Below are 17,283 nucleotides of genomic sequence, written 5' to 3'. Positions count from 1 at the left end.
CTTCTTTACCGAAAGGGTTGTTAGACATTGGAACAGGCTGCCCAGGGAAGTGGTGGAGTCACCATCCCTGGAAGTCTTTAAAAGACATTTAGATGTAGAGCTTAGGGATATGGTTTAGTGGGGACTGTTAGCGTTAGGTCAGAGGTTGGACTCGATGTTATTGAGGTCTCTTCCACCCTAGAAATTCTGTGATTCCGTAAAGATTGGGGGCGGCTGTACAGTACTGAGGCTGGAGGGGGAGGAGGGGGAGGTTTGTGAGGGGACTGTTCCGTGTTGTTTCACTTTATAACCGAGTTTCTTCGGCTCTCTCTGAGGCAACACCGCCCGGCCAGGCTCTTTGCGGCTAATCTCCCCCTCACAGCCGCCTCGCCCCGCAGCCGCCGCCCTTCGCCGCGGCTCCCTGAGGGGGCGACCGAGGCCGCGCTGCCGCCCGGCGCCGCCCCGCGCCTGCGTGGCGCTGCCTCCTCCTCTCCCTTCCCTCCCTCCCTCCCTCCATGGGGCCATGGGCGGCTGAGGCGGAGCGGAGCAGCGGCACCGCCCGGGCGTCTCGGGCGCCTTCTTCCCCTGCCCCATGTCGGCGCGGCTCGGCCGGGCGGCGCTGCTGCTGCTGGGGCGGCCGGGGGGCCCCGGCGCCTCCGTGCCCTCCTCATCGCCCTGCTTGGGCTCGCTGAGGGCCCCGCCGCTTTGCTGCCAACACCACCACCACCTCCACCGCCGCTTGGGCAGCCTGAGCTGTGGCGGCACCCAGGGGCTGCTCCTGCCCGGGGGGGGGGCTCCTCCTCATCCTCCTCCTCCCGGCCGGGCTCTGGGCACCCACCCCAAGAAGGAGCCGATGGAGGCGCTGAACACGGCGCAGGGAGCCCGAGACTTCATCTACAGCCTGCACTCCACCGAGCGGAGCTGCCTGCTGCGGGAGCTGCACCGCTTCGAGTCCATCGCCATCGCCCAAGGTGAGCCCCGCGTAGGGTGCCCGGCACCGTGTGGGGCTGGCTGAGGGGCAAAGCGGGGCCGAGGCGTCGAGAAAGCTGCCGGGCTGCCCCACAGCTCCACGTGGCTGCCCCACACGGGTTCAGTTTCCAGAACCATCCACCCCGCCTTCGCCACTTCAGCCCCGTGGGTTTTGCTGGGTGCTGGCTGTCCCGTGAGGTGTCCTGAAGGCTGTGGGAAAGGTGTTCAAACAGGAGCAGTGTCATGTACAAAGTGCCCCAGTGCCGCTACAGCAGGTTTCAGATCTCCAAAGAGATCCTGGGCTGCTGCTGGAGCTCGTTCAGGAGTTGTGCTGCCCCGTGTACGGGGCTGTCCCTGTGAGGGTGCCTGCCAAGGGCTGCTTGGCTGTAATTCACCCTCCGCGGGCAGGTACACGCGTGCTGGGGAGGTTTCTAGGTGTGTCTGTGATCAAAACACCGGCTAAAATAATCTGCACTGATTTCTCCTTGATCCCACTGCTCCTTCCAACCTGGCACTTCGCATGCACGGATCAAAAACGTGACCAAATCAGATCCCGTTGATTGCAGGCGCAGTGCTTCTGATGCTCAGCTGTAATTTGCGGTACCTATTGCGGCCGAGATGACAGCAGGCACTTCAGAGCCCAGCGTGCATTTGATCTAGGCCTCTGTGACTTTGGTCGTAGCGTGCCCTTGGAAAGGGCATTTCTGTGGCTCGTGGCTGCTCTGTACATGTCTTGAGGAAAGCTCCGGGTGGGCAGAAACCAGTTTGAAGGGGCAGCCGAAGGAGTGCTGCTTCCACAAAGAAGCAGACCCTTTTCAGGTGCCTCCTCAGTGCTGTCTGTAGTACACCTGCATGCAAACAGAGCAAGAGCAGTTCATGTAAATAGCTTGTTTTAGGAGCAGTGCTGCTGTTTTGCAGAGCAGGGATTGGTTATGTTTGTTTCCCAGTCAGAAAGCATGCCTTAAGCTGTCAATTGACCCTAACTTTTGAGTACTAACAACTAATGCTCTTCCTAAGGATCCTTCTCAGCATCTGAAAGGTTCTTGCCGTAGGTTTTTGTACAAGTTTCTATCCCGACAGTTACTGCTCAGGTGAAAGTAGGTTTTTCACAGGGCTCCTGTATCACCAGGGGATCGTGTTGGGGATATCAAAACCTTTAAAACGTATTTCAGTATAATGTCTCGAGGTTTGTACAGAGATAATTCAACAGATGGTCCTATTTAATATCTGCTTGCTCAGCTGCTGTTAGCTATAGTATGGGAGTCTGTTTCTATAAGGTACTGTGACTATCTGATAATTTAGGATCTGAAAGACGGAGTGACAAAAGCATTAGTTTAAGTTCAGAGACATAACTGCATGAGACTTAGGACTAAACTGCGGATATATGCTGGTAGTGGAAATCGTAGTTCACTTGTGCCAGAAATTGTAACCATTCATCTCGCTGGGGGGAGAGTTTCAGCGAAACCTCAGGTCTGTGCTTTGTAGTCCCACAGGTGAGGGTTGCCAAAGTGCAGTGATGTCATCAGACCTCAGTCTGTGGAGTCAGATTTTTGATCTTCCCTGCTGCTGGTAACTTGATTTTTAGGAAAACTTCTTCCTTTAGCCAGCTCCGTTCATTTTTTTATTTTTTTCCTGACTACAGCATATGAGCTGTCAGCTTTTCTCCCTAAGAAGTGATTTTTCTACACAAGTTGTTGACAAAAAGACATAGCCAAGAAGAGCTTCTAGAAAGTCTTTTGAATAAAAATTAGCCAAGAAATACCTTAAACCGAGAGTGTGTACCTCTTGTATGTTTTGTGATATTCTAGAGAGCTAAAATCACGTGAATGAGAGAGGTAACGTGGCACAGAAATCATTCAGTGCAGATGCAGGTGCTGAGCTTTTTTTAGAGGCACCCGCCAAAGCACTGGGTTCTTTTTTGGTGTGCAGGTGTTTGAGTTGTCCTGGGCTAGGGAAGGAGGGGAGCTCCGAGGGCAGGGTCGATACTGACAGAATTCAGATTTTATGGGACGAAGGGAAGCAAACGTAGAGCCAGGCTCCTCAGGATCGTCAGGTGTGCATCGTAGCTCACAACACCGGGCAGTGGCAGAAGCACACAGAGTAGAAGAGCTGCGCTGGAAAGAAAATGACACAATTTCTGGGCTAGATGATGATAATCTGTGCTTCATGTGCTTCGTTATGATTAGATAATGTTTTGTACATTTGCCCCTGCCTGCTGTTAAAATGGTGACTGTAGGAATGATGTAACTAGGTGCTCGGGCTGTGATTGTGAGGAGGGATTTGTGCCCCGCTTTCCTAGTGCTTTCTCCAATCTATTAATGTCACTTCTGTTTTTCACAATTGATCAGTTCAGGGTAGTTAAACTGATTTGGGGAAGGCTGCATTTCTGCTCTTATCTTTTCATCCTGTGGCAGCACGCTGTAGCTCCAGGTGGTCGATGCTTTAGATCGGATTGCAAGTTTGATTTCCAATGAGGTGTGATCCGAAAGCAGCCTCCAAATTCCCTTGCCTGTCTGCTGAGCAAGTTCCTCTGTCCTATTGCAGTCCAGAAAATCAGCCTGTCCTCAATCCTGAAATGCACACGCAGTTCTGTCAAGTTTGTTTTGTGCTTGTGATCTTTTCATACTTCCATATGGAAAGGGAGGTCTTAGTCCATACCCCTCCTAACGTGGTCCTTCCTGGGTTAAGTTTTGACCTTCTTCCTTCATTCCCTGTTCTGTGCCCTAACAGACCCCATAACAGCTCGGGGAAGCTGTCAGCAATATGGGGAGACCTGGGCACACCAAGAACCAAATGGGGCCTGCTCCTCAGTCCATTCGCAGGCCTACCAGCGGGAGGATGCGGTCCCATCACCTAATTGCCCTAGCGCGAGCTATGACAGGACACACTATCTGTGGCCTCCCCTAATGGCAGAGGCTAGAGGGAAACCCGGCCGCTGCCGTGGCTGCTCCGCCGAAGAACGGTCCTCAGGTAGGTGAGCCGTAGCCATCCACCTCTGAGTTAGGTGAGTCTCGAGTCTTTTGCTGCTTAATGCCTCGGGTTGCCCTGTGGTCGCACAGCCTGGAGGTGGGAGAGGTTTGAGACGGGGGCTCGGAAGGGTTTCTGCCACCACACGTGTCTTCTGCTCCCAGGTGCTGGGCGCTAGCAGCGGGTGTAAACAGTTCAGCCTCCAGAAAGCAGCTGAAAACTTGCTGTACTAACAAACAGCGAAATGAATCTGTTTGTTTAATGTTTGGCTTCGGTCAGGAGGCTGCGCTGCTCACGATCTGTGAGCTCGTGTTCAAGGATGGCTATCGGAGCCGGGCTTACCCGGCAGCCTGACTTCAAACACTAGGAAGCTTTCGCGTAGGAGAACCTGGGGAGGGAAAATATGAAACCGAATCTTGATGGAACTGTGTTAAAAAAGATATTCTGAGAAGTGTCCTGATTTAGACTGCAGTCTATATTTTGCTAACTGTCTTAGTCAAAACATCACTAAATTGCTCTTTCTGAAGACAGCTACAAGACCTTCCTACCTGGATTTAGTTTTCTGTTTTCCTTAAAGTCTTTTTTTCTTCCGTTTTTTTCTTGGAAAGGTGTATAGGGTCTCGCCTTTTACAAAGATGAGTTTCAGAACAGTTTTTTTTTTTTTTAATTTCAGCTTGTGTTTCTTGTAAGCATGTCAGCTGCAGCAGATGGAGATGATGAATGTGGACTTGAATACAAATATTTTGTGTTTTTCTTTTTCGTAGTTACAGAAACACCGAAGTAGCAAATTGGCCGATTCCTTTAAACTGCAGTAGTGCCACTCTCCTGTTTGTGGAAGTGGTGCTCCGTGATCAAGGTTTCATTTTCTTGGCAACATAGTGAAATCCTCCTTCCCTCTGCTCCTTTCTTACACAGAGAGATGGAAAGATAAAAAAAACATACTGGCAATGTAGAGAGTGATTTCATGCTTCTAACCTTTCGTATCAAAAGTGAGGGGTTTGAGAAGGAAGGAGAGGGGCTTATGTTCTGGTTTTCTGCCTTTAGTTTCCAGTGTATATTTGAAAATGATTTGTGGAAGCACTTAGAAGCAGTGAAGCAAGCCCAGTAAGCAGGAGGAAAATGACCGAAGTGTTTGACTTGCGTAGGTAAGAAACAACTACACAGCAGGTGTGCTAAGGGTGCTGCTGTTGTTATAGCTGTGCTGGTTTAAAATATTCTTGAGCCAAAACATAACGCTTTTCCACTAACAATACTAACACAACAGCTATCTAGTGCCTCTCAGGTCGTGGTAGGGAGGGATTCAGTTATTCTTCCGTCTTTGTTTGCAGAGATGGGAAAACAGCTCCTGTTAGAATTATGCACGTACATGGAAAAAAAGAATCCTCGAAAACAGCAATTTGCATTTTATTTTTTAAATATTAGGGTTTTGTGATATGATTACAAAATAAAAGGCCTTCGGAAATGTAGGAGCTCGGAGGATTTCTGGTTGTTGAGGCTGTGTGTTAATGGGAACACATGCAAAAAACTTAGTGCCGGTGTATTCCTGACAGCTGTTTTTGTTGGGTTAAGGTCAGGTCTGCAGAATGCAGTCTGTAGCTAGATTCTCTTTGCAGGCACCGGTATGCGATGCTCTGTGTGATTTGATAAATAATCTGACCAAAGCAGTGTGTTCTGCTAGAAAAATGTTCATGTGTTGGGTGTGAAGAAGTTAGCGCTGTGCGTGAAGGGCGCCACCGCTGTGTTTGGTCGGTCTGACAGCTGGAGCAAGATCTTCTTGAGGTAATTGCCAACTTTTAGCTGGTATTGTGTGAAATCTTAACTTTGGTGTCACAAGAAGCATCTCTGTTTTATGATCTGGTGTGAAATCTCTGGTTCCCTGGAGTAGCACAGGAATTATTAGAGCCTTGATGCCACTGCTTCCACAGTTCACAGAGGAAAGTTAATCTGGAAGGCTGCAAACGCCATCAGAGACAAATGGATTTCGCTGAAGTTTTTGGTCACTTCAGACATGACCTAGTGTGAAAAACAATTCCTTTCATTATGAGTCAGATGCTTGGTGCTAATATAAATGCATCTGCCTGGTGGTTTAGAAACCACCCAGGTCTTAGTACCCCTTTTTGGTACAGCGTAAGCTATGTTAACAAAGTGTGATTTGATCCTTCTGGCTTCGCTTGTCTTGTCTAAAGAGTGATTTTTTCCAATGAAAAGGTAGGAGAATTCCCCAATTTGAGGAGGGGGAAGAGGGAACAGCCCTACTAGTGTGCTTTGGCACCCTATGGGGGCAGTTCTGTGTGCACAACAGGCCAAACGTGCACGGATACGCCCTGAGCTGCACGTGGAGATGGGTCATCCACCTCTGCTGTGCTGTGACCTGGGTCACTCAGTTGTTTCTTTACTTTGTTTGACTGCTATTCTAGGAGAAGGTCTCCTGGCAGGCTGCTGGGAAGCGTGTAATTTGCAAGCTGAAGTGCTCTAGCAGGCTGATAAAATGAGAAACTCTTACTGGCTTGCCTGTGTGCATACACAGAGGCTACTGCTAATCTCTGTGCTGAGGCAAAAATACTCAGTGATGAATGATGAGGTTCAGATGGAAACATCCACTACTTCTCTTTTTGCTTCCCAAATTCTTTTTTTTTTTTTTTCCCTAAACCATCGAGCCTTTTCACGAAGGCAGAGTCCAGAAGGAGTGCTGAAGGAGTGCTCATCATTTTCTTTAGCATCTACATGTTGTATTTCCATACAGTGCTCATCTGTGCAATGCAAAGTATTTTATCACTTGTGGTGATAACTATTACAGAAGACCACTCACTCCAGATGCTAGTTAACGCTAATATTGAATCCATTGGCTTGAAACTGATGTCATTTTGCCAGCAAAAAGAGAACAATGAGGCAGTTTTGAGTTGAATCTTTTCTGTAGCTGCTCTGACACTAGCTTCCTTGAGACTTAGTGAGGAGAGGGAGAAATGTGAAGCTATATTCAGTCCCATAGCTACCATGTTCTGCCATAGGTAGAATATTCAATGCGTAAATCCACCGTGGCTTTCCCAGGCCTTGCTGCTAAAGGACAAAGCTCTGCCTGCTGCTCTGCTTGGGTTGCTGGGGCTCACCAGGCGCTCACCTCACTGTCAAGGCCAGGGTAGGTGTTGTTCGTGAAGCGAACCCTACAGCTGCTGTCAGCTAACAGAGGTGGGAGTTCCAGCTCCTCTTTGTCTCTAGAATGAATTCTGATTTACTATGAAATTCAGTTATTTTTTCTTTAGATTCTTTTCACTCACAGTCCCGTCTCCAAGAATGTGGATGCCCGTTATCAGGAAAAGCAAAGCACTTGGGAAGATGGGTGCGCTGCTTGATTCCCTGAGATAAGGGGTTTCGTGCATATGACATCTAATTGAGAGGTATTCCATGAGAAACCTTTCGAGAATGAAAGTATGATTACAAAAAAAAACAAACAAACAAACCACACAACTGAATGCCAGAACTCCAAAGTAAAAACTGCATGATCAAAATCTCATCTCCAAAATGTACTCGTGGGTGGTAGAAAATCTATTTCCACTGTTCATTTTAGCACTGCTGTGTTGTATTTGTCAATCTGACGTTTCTTTAAGCGTTATTACAATTGAGTGCTTATGATTTGTTTGGACTCTTTTTTTTTTTTTTTTTCCTCAAGTAGCGGTAAAGCTGTAAACGTAAGTGGCTTAGGAGACTCAGACTTTTCATCATGCTGTCATCTCAATAACCATGTAGTATCTTATGGAAACTGCCTACTATATTGTTTTTTTTTCATAATGTTTTAACTTAGAATAAGTTTGGTAATTCTCTTTTTCTATTTTAAACTCGCTGAGGGTTACTCTTCCCATGCTAACGTAGGTAATACCTTGGGACAGGGCTGTACATTACATGAGTATTGAAGGGACTGGTGTTTAATGCCATAAAAAAGGAAGCTGGTACTTGGTCATTCCTAGTAAAACTGTCCTAAAGTTGCTCTCTCAAACTGTCATATGTCACTGTAACTGTCTGCCTCTAAACTGTGTTCAGCAAGGTATGGCTTGCTGAAATTTATGCTGGTTTTGCTTTTGTGCTTTGGTTTCCTTCCCTATTCTGAAATTGTACTGAGCCTAGAACCCACTCTGGGTTCTGTGCTTAAATGCAGAAATTCAGCTGAATGTTTTTGCAGAGGAAAGTCAGCAAGCATTCAAGATCAAGTGGAATGAGCATAAGCCCTAGAGAAACCCGGTCTCCTTACTGCATGTCTAGGTTCTCTCCTTGCTGGCAGGTGCTCCAGTGTGGGTTGGATCACTTTGAGTAATGACTTATCACCGTCTTGCTTTTGGAAACTTCTAGCATCCAGATACCCTAAGCCACTGGTTCCACTTGAGAAGCCCGCGAAGGAGGTAGTATCGCCAGAGACGACCGGTACTCTTGGTACAGTAAAAAAAAACAAACCTAAAAGTGTGTGGCTGAGACGTGGCATTGCATAAGGCCAGCAAGCTGCTCGTGTGGCAGACGTTCTGTGTGCTCCTTGTGATGCAGCTGGCATGTGTTGCTGCAAGAAATCAAAGTGCTTGGTCTTGGGTTTATTTACATTACTATAAACTTGTGACTTCAGGCTTCATAATATAAATTGATATCGTGACTTCGGTCTCAGAATGACGTGGTCCCCATGGGGACTTAGTCTTAATGTGAACGAAGAAATGTTTCAAGGCCTGGTCTCGTGGAAAGTCTCCCGAGCACCGTAATTTCTAGGTAACCTGGACAAGTCTCCATAATTTCTAGATCATAATGGAGTGGAAATTTTCAGGCTGAAACAACTTCATTCAGTTGGAGGAACTCGATGTTATGTACCTTATGCCCTTCCCTGGCAAAGTGCCACGCATTAAATTCTGTGGTCCAAACATAATGCGGAAATGGCATTACCGTTAAAAATGTAATTATTCAGTTAACTGCCTTTACCCTTCCCTCTAATTAATGCTCTAGGAAAGGTAAAGTAAAAGATTGCCCTAATTAAAGCTTGCTTTCCAATATTTGCATGTGTTTAGGCATGTAGTACAGCAGAATAACTGCCATGCACAAGCATTTTTTAGGGTGGTCAATTAAAAACAAACAAAAGTCAGGCTCTGAGCCAGGCTTTATGTTCATGTGTAAAATAATACATTTTGTGGTTATTGGGACACAGGTTTTCCTGCTACTTATCTTTTCTGCCATGAGGGGTGCTTTAGATTTAGGAAAGATCACTTAAAAGGCAACTTTTACTTAGCAGCTCGTACCCTTCAGAGCAGTAGATGAGATGCACTTTGATCTCCCTGTAACAGGCGTGAATGAACGGGATCCTGTGTGTTCTGCAACACAGGGGCACTGATTTAGCGTATAATTGATATTAAAGAATGACATCAGTTTCTTACAGGAAGAATTTAAGGGTTTCTTAAATTATTTAAAGCTTACCCGTGTGACTGAAAGCCCTTTCTTATAAAAAGGCAAAGCAAATGGAAAAAATGAGCGAAGTATATCATGCAGATGGTAATTAAGGAAGCTGCCTTGGATCTTCTGCAGGTTTTTTTTTTTTTTTTTCTGGTAAAGAAATGGTTCAGATTGAGGAAAGCTGGACGTGTGTGAGTTGCCTTGTGCCACCCCCTCATCCCTTTTCTTTCTTTCTCCTCAAATTGGCATGGTGCTGTTTGAGAAACCAGAAAGCAAACGTTCTTGTTGCCGTTTTATTGCTGTGTGTGAGAACTTCCTCTAACATCTAGCCTGCCTTTTGGAATTTTGGGGATGTGACTAACCCGTGCCTGAAACAAACTCTTGCTTCCTCTGAAACACGGTGAGCTGTTCAAGGCAAAGCTGACAAAATGCATTTTTTTAACCCATTAGAGTGCATGTTTCATTCAAATCTATGGGATATGAAATCGGTGTTTTTGTGGAGTGTCCAGTTACTAGGGATTGTATGTTAGTTGTTAATACATCTTCCCTTGCAGCCTTAGCAGACCCTGATATATAGTCTTAATTGCACTTATATGTGTGTGTGGGGGGGATATTTAGTCATTATTGCACTTACGTTGTTGACCTCAAAAGCCTTGTTTGCTGGATAATTTGCCAGTTCCCATTTATATGTGACAGGCTCTCACGTTCATTCCTTCTTGGGTACTCTTTGCGTTTTTGTATTTAATCCTGATAAATGACCGTGCTTTAACTCATGGCAAATTCCCTCATGTCACTTTCTCAGCCTACTCATTTCTCTCTGACTTGTAAAAAGAGCAAATAGGAGCACTGGAGGACTACAGTATTCTGTGTTTGGTAATGGGGCATACCCTGTGGCAACTCTCTCATCACCTTAAAGCAGTCGTAAGGAGCAGGGGGCCTGTTTTATTCTCTCCTACTGCCCATACACAGGGAGAAAAACTTTCCTCAACCCGCTGACTGAATAATTGGTAGCTTTTAGGGTCTTGGTGCACGTGCTGTGATCTGCTGCTGAGCAGCTGCTGTTTTGCTTTGGGAAGGAAGGCTGCATAAATGCCAGGTAGGAGAGGAGGCATTTCCAGACTTAAATCCTGCCTTGCTCTGTGGCAGCAAGCACAGCTAAAGGCTCCTGCTTGACCTAGGGGAAGGACACGGTCTTGAAAAATCTCTTTTGTTTCAAAAATCTGAGAAATCTGAAAGGTTTCTTAGGTGAGGTCAGCTTGAATTGAGAGGGGCCAGAGCCGTGGGTGTCAGCGGTGGCCCAGGTTGTGGGACCTGCCAGCTGGACACCAGCAAGACTTTATGAAACCTCGAGGCAAAGCTGGGAGAAGGTGCAGGAAATGGTGAGTGGTTCTCATCCATGCCACAGACAGAGAGGTCTGCCTCTATCTTGCTGCCGTCCTGAGTGTGGATTTGTGTTGCTGCAGAGCTCTGCCGCTTCCTTCACGTCCAGATAATTGCTGCATTTCAACCTGCTGCAGTTCTACCTGTAAATACCATCAATTTCTGATTACTTGTACTGGGAAAATACCTTCTGGTCCTTTGCTCTTCGCAGCTTTTGGCTGTGTGCAGTGATCCAGCCCTTCCTTAGCGCTGGCAAGGTCGGTGTCACTGAAGTGTTATGTGGCAGTTGTGTTGCATTCACAGTGTAAGCCATCAGTCCCCCTTAATATATCGTCCCATCCTTCACAGCAACCTGAATGGGGAGAAATTGGGTTTTGCTGACATTATTGGGTTTCGTGGAAGACTCTAGAGAAAGGTGCATGGAACAAATTGATTTCTTTAGCCGGCTGCTCTTTTAAATACAGTCAGCTTCTATTTTCAGACGGCAATTTCTTTATTTCATTAAGTCCCGGCAATGGGTTGAGTTTTTATTACTATTTTTTTTTTTTTATAAAGCACAAGTAAAGATACGGTGTCACAAATGTGAAACAAGCTCGTTTGTTCAGGATCAAGGGATGTAAGAATTGCCAGCCAAGTAAAGATTTTTGCCAGTGACATCTTCTCCCAACCCCCAATTTTCCTATTTTTACAGTATTTTATGGAGTAAAGAAAACAAAGGGAATAGGTAGCTGCAAAAGTGCTGGCAGTGTTACAAGTACTCATTCTGGTCCACCCTTCTTGAAAATGTCACAGGCTTCTTGTGACTCCGACCTCTCCCTAAATGGGGTGAGATGTGTTTGTGGTCCTGGTGCAGCATAAACAGCAGCGTCACCAGCGGCTGGTTCGGGTGGGAAGAGGACATCACATCCTCAGCCTGTTAGATCTGATTTATTGGAAGGGGAAAGTCTCTGACTTGTTGGTGTTCTCACTGTTGGTTTACCTGCATGGATCGGATCCTAGGAATGTATCACGTTGGCCTTACCTCCAGGTGTTGCTTGTTACGGTCTTTGCAGTTGGAGACAAATACGGCTGAGGTTTTCCTGTGACTTTTCTTCTTTTGTAGAAGCTCAGTTAAAAAAACAAACAAAAAAACACTCACAAGCAAATACATATGAATCATATATATGATTTATAGATCTGCTATACCATATACTAAACGTGTGTCCATTATTAAATGTAGATAATAGATCTACTGTCAACCTAACTCAGGCTGTTGCAAAGGGAGTGCCCCAGTCCCCACCGACCCCAAAGCCTCTGTGTGTGCAGTCCCAAGAGGGAATTTGGGAACAGGAAGAAAAATATCCAATTGCCTTCTACAGCAGCAGTGTGAATTTAGGTCCCTTCAAGGTACGTTTCTGTATTTGACCTCAGCATTAGTCTGATTTTCTCCTTGGAAGTGCCACAAGGACTTTCTGCCTCAGCTCAGAGTTTCTTCTCTCCGATCCCCCTGGGAGCCCCGTGTCACTAACAGCACGTGTGGTGACTCGCACTGGTGAGCAGCCTTCCAGGTTTCTTTCTTGGTCTTGTCAAATACTCCCAATTATATTTGGGAGCATTGCTGACCTCAACATTTCTCTGACCCCTTGTGAATAGATAAGGATCTGTTTCTCGCCTTCCTCTGGCTGTCTCTCCAGGATTATTGCTCCTGGGATCTCCGGCTGCCTGCGTGTAGCTCATCGCTTAGCTTCAGTGCTGCAAAAGGCTAAATCCGTCCCCTTCCTCCCTGCTGGAGCAGAGGCTGTGCAAGGTCTGTGAATTTCGGAACAGCTGATGAGAATGAGAGGAGGGAAAGGTGCCAGAGGCATGCTGAGATCAGGCATGAAAACAAGTATGGCACGAAACAAGTAGTGGGAGCATAAATTTAACCTAAGTCTCCAGTAAGTATTGGCATTACTGGTGTGTCACCAGTGCAGGCAATTCCCCACTGCCAAGGGGAAAAATGTTGAATAGATCTGATTCCGTATTTCCTCCTTACCTTTTGTCAGAAAACAAACCAAGCTTGTTCTGCGTGCAGAAAGCCCTGAGGTTCAGCTGTGGTTTAGCATTTATAATTCACTACTTCTCCAGCCGATTGTTGTGGGTGGAGGCTGCAACTTCAGGGCTTCCAGGAGTTTGCTGCTTTCTCAGGGTTGAAATCCTAACGAAGGAAAGGTCAAAAAAAAGCCAACAGTGAAAAAGGGAAAGTGGGCAAAAGCTGAAATACGTTAAATGGCAGAACCCGGTCTTTTATAAATTGTCATCAGTTAGCTCCAAGGGAAGATTAAACGGTGTTGGGATGAGTTAAATGGCTCAGACGGGTAGTTCTTTGTAAGGCAGAACTCCCAGAGCAGCTTTAGAGGCAGTGTGTGCACAGCTGTGCTTTCACTTGGGCTGAGGCTTGAGTTAGCTCTGCAGTTGAAAGCTGCATAGGTGCACTGAAACCGTGCCAGATAATCCTCTGGAAGGAAAGCTAATGCCTGCCAAAGCCTGCAGAAACAGTGGGCAGGAGGAAAAACTATCCTCTTTTCTTTTTTTTTTTTTTTTCCTTTTTTCTGCTCCAGAATAAGGGCAATTGCTTGAAACGGTTAACTCAGTGAGCACTGTCTGCTTGTAGACTACTGGCTTTATGCTTCCTTTGTTGTTCTGTCTCCTTATTTATTTGACTTTATTTATCAAATCAGCAATCGTAACAATGTCAGGTCACTTTCATGAACAGACTAAAATGTTTTTTTCAGTAGGACTTAACATTTGCATGCAGGAGAAATTACTGAATAACGGAGCTGCGTAACAACCCGGCAGACATTCTGTACTCTTACAACATCAAAGCCAAAAGAAAACACTTTAAGGTAAAATTCCATGTAAAATAGATTGGGTATATTGTATAGCATTCACTTCTCCAGCACCTTGTCAAAAACAGCTGGTATTGCAGCTTGGGTTTTAACTCTGCAAGGAGTCAGGTGTTAGTCTGACTGGCTTCACAGATGCAGCAGGAAGGCTTTGCTAAATTACTTGGGGAAGGGAAGAAGAAAAGCACCCAAGTGCTGAATGTTAGGTTTGTTCTGGTACCGTTAGCATTAAGTAAAGAGTTAAGAACAGCTTAATTGCTACTCTTCTCTGCTCCTTGGGCATTTAATACAGAGTGGAAGGAGTTACCGAGTGTCGTTTACAGCTGGAACTTAAATTAGCAACAGCTTCTTAAAGTGCTTTTTATTGTTGATAGGTATCAAAGGTTTCTTAAGTACTTCTAGGGAGTTTATACTTCTGTTTTTATTGCCATGGGTCAGTGAGAAACTATCAGCAGCAAAATAATGCTTGCTGTGAGCCTGGAACAAACTGAGCAGTGTTCTGTTAATCTATCTGCTCGATTGCTCTCATTCTGTGTAGTTGCCATCATTCTGAGACAGATGAAAAGCATTAAACTCTATACATTTAAAATTATTTCAGGGAAAATCTTATTTCTGCAGTTTTCCTTGAATCCAAGGTCATCCTCAGGCAGGGGGTGAGACTTCCCATTTCAGAGCAGGCTGGTACTTAGCGGTACGTGATCTACCAGTGGTTTGTCTTGAGTTTTCTGTAATGTTCCTGGTAGAAGTCTCTTAAAGGAGGAAAAAATAATCCCACCCACCCCATCAGACAGCCTCTGGGCATCGCCGTGCCTCTCTCTTGATATTAACCAAGGAACTTTTTCTCATTTCAAGCCCCCTGGTTGCTCAGAAGGCAGAAGCCTGAATTCTCAGCCAGGGAATGACAGTAACAGCAGCAGGGGCCTTAAGAAAAAGTGAGCAAGCGTAGCACGGACCTCGAGCCACTGTTACAAGCTGGTGTGGTCGTGCTGGAGCAGAGGAGAGCAGCCCCATCACCCCGGTGCTGCACGGGCTGCTGCCAGCGTGAGATTGCCTGCCTGTGTTTGAGAGCCAGCGATGCTCTCTGCTCTTCATAAACTACCTTTTTTTTTTTTTTCCTTCCTTTTCCTGGGAAAAGAAGCATGGCTTTGAGCAGCTGGGGGAAGGGCATAAAGGAAAGGAGGGGTGGGAAGAAATAAACTCAGCTCTTTAAACTCATCTCTCAATTCAGATTTTGTTTTAAGAACAAGACCTGGGGGGAACATCATTAACTAAAGGATCTCGTGATTGCGTGTACACCTCCCTAGGTATTTCCTGAGCACTCGCATGCATCACATCAGTGATGCCAACTCTTCCCTATTGCAAGGTGATGAAAGCCTCTACTAGATCAGATCTCTTTGGTTGCGCACAGAGCTCTGATAACTCCTGTCAACAAATCTTTTGTGGTGTCCCACAGAACTGTTTTGCTTATCCTCTTAAGTGCAAGCACTACAAAGGCCATCTTAGAACCAAGGCTCACACCACGATAATGCATAGATAACGATCTGATTTCCATCCAGTTCAGTGCTGATGTGGGGCTGCTGCTCTGCTCAGCCGAGAACCACCGAAGTGATGGATAGATGCGTTACCTCAAACCAGAGAGGCATAGGGAAAAACGGAGCTGGCGGAGAAGCCAATACCTCACCTTGCTGAAATGTAGTTAAAAGGGTCTGTTTGGATTAGATTAATCCCACTAGACTGTTAGTCTAAAGTATTTACCTGGTCTTTTTCCACAGCTACTGGGAAAGGTGTTAATAATCCCAGGGGAGGGTTCATTCATCCAGAGGTAGACGAATTTGCTGTACCATTGAGCAATGCCCCTCTGTAAGTCCCTGGCAACTCATTGCACTCCCTGAGCTTCAAAACAGGGTGAAGAGAGAAAACCCAGCCTCCATCTGGGATGCTGGGCATTATGGTTCTGCAAATTGATTTGCTTTTTTTTCATGGCAGGGAACTGATTTTGTGAATAGCTCAATTCAGCCAGGGATTGCTACAAAAATGTATTTCCTGGCAACGCTCTGATACCTTTTTTTTTTTTTTTATCTTTGTTAAATAATATTTCACATGTACTTCTGCAGTGCACAGATCAGAATACTGTGTTGTTGTTCATATTTACTCTCAGATTGTATCTCTAATGTTTCTGACATTTCTGTATAAGCACTTCAGCTGTTTTTCTTACCTTTTTTCCCATTTCTTTTCCATTTCTCTATGAAGGTGACAGCTCAAACTGTTTCTGTATTTACCCTGCATCTCTATTACAAACCGCAAGTCCTTCCTAGCTTGTCATCGTTTTAGTTGATTAGCTCCCTTAAATCTTGAGGCAAGCGTCTTCCTTCACATATTTTGCAATTGCAGTTTGAGACATTGTGAAGCATTGCAAATTGTGTTTTGGCAATTCATGTTTTGAGTGGAAATGAAAGGCTGAACGTTGAGTTGACAATTACCCCTGATCTAATCCAAGGCTCTATCAGTGCTTTGTCATGATGAGGAAGGTAATGAGTTGGATTTCTGGACCTAGACAGGCAGCTTGGAGAAAAATTACCCCTTGCCATTTTACGCTTTGTCTTAGAGTTGTCAGGGTTTCCACCTTAGGTCTGTGTTTTGTTTAGCATCTTTAAAATGATGTGGTGTTTTACATTTCTGGGAGGGTTAATAGGATGAGTGTGTTGTATACTCCCCATATTTGATGATGAACACACAGTAAGCACTGAAGATAAAATGGAAGTGAAGTTCTGTGATACTTAACCAGTACTATCCTCTATCTAATCAGCAATCACGTCCATTTCTGTTGCTAAGTGTGTCTGTTCTAAGGAGTAGCTACTGACCACAGCACTTCTGCAAGGTTTGCTCAACACGTGGCCCAATGGTTTCAAATAAAGATGAGTTTCTTCTTCTCCCTGAAAAACCTCAAAGTAGGAAAACAGAACATGATCTTGGTGTAACTTTCTGCAGCATTAGGGCGTAAATCAGCCTCCAATGCCCATAGTGCTTGCCATATTTGTATTTAGGAAGAAAATTTTGGACATGGTTAATGTTTTTGCAGGTAATAGAGGAAAAAGTATTCTATCTTGTCCTCTGTCTATTCATCTCTTATTCATGCTTTGCTAAGCTTTCTCTTCTCATGTGCATGTGACTGCACTGGCTAACAGCGGAGCATATATTTAGCACTGCGCGAGTCAGCATCCTTTCATGTCTTGACTGGTGTAGTAACAGGAAATCATTTGTGAGTTATAACAAATGATGGAGATATTTTTCTTCACTGCCAACTTCTGGATTGTTTTTTTCCTATCTTGAACATTATGGGAACCCAGCTGAAAGTCAGTGAAAATATTTTTTCAATTTTGTTCTGCCGTAAGTACAGCGTTTTATTTGCAGCTTTAATAAACCTCAAGGAAAAGCTGAGAAGGAATAGAGGGGGGTGGGCATGTGTCTTAAGAGTTCATTCATGGACTTATTTCATACATTGGTTAGGATTTACTTTTAAGGATCTACCTCTCCAGATGCTGAACAAAGCAGTAATGCACACCTCATTTCCATGCTCCAGTCCAGAATTTTGGTCTCAATTCTCTTACGAATGTCACCTACAAAGGAGTACTTAAGAGGCACAAAAACTACAGTGACTTTTGGTTTTGTGTAAGTGAGCCCTTGCTGTCCTCATGATGTATATTTGCAT

General features: G+C 45.3%; 1 protein-coding gene across 2 annotated transcripts in view; it reads left to right on the top strand.

The window, feature by feature from the left end:
- The first annotated feature begins 492 nt into the window (after positions 1 to 492).
- Positions 493 to 17,283, top strand: part of TMEM65 (transmembrane protein 65) — a 31,952-nt gene continuing 15,161 nt past the window's right edge. Inside the window, exons 1-2 of one of the 2 annotated variants that reach the window (XM_032181853.1) lie at positions 493 to 950; positions 3,679 to 3,918. In XM_032181853.1, the coding sequence (XP_032037744.1) occupies positions 572 to 950; positions 3,679 to 3,918 (619 nt within the window). In that variant the 5' untranslated portion in view covers positions 493 to 571. The remainder of the gene's footprint in view (positions 951 to 3,678; positions 3,919 to 17,283) is intronic. The other variant, XM_032181854.1, reaches the window with a different exon arrangement.

The sequence above is a fragment of the Aythya fuligula genome, chromosome 2 (genome assembly GCF_009819795.1).
Source record: "Aythya fuligula isolate bAytFul2 chromosome 2, bAytFul2.pri, whole genome shotgun sequence".
NCBI classification, from domain to species: Eukaryota; Metazoa; Chordata; class Aves; order Anseriformes; family Anatidae; genus Aythya; species Aythya fuligula.
Note: the sequence above shows the minus strand (reverse complement) of the source record. Positions and strands in the feature narration are given on the sequence as shown.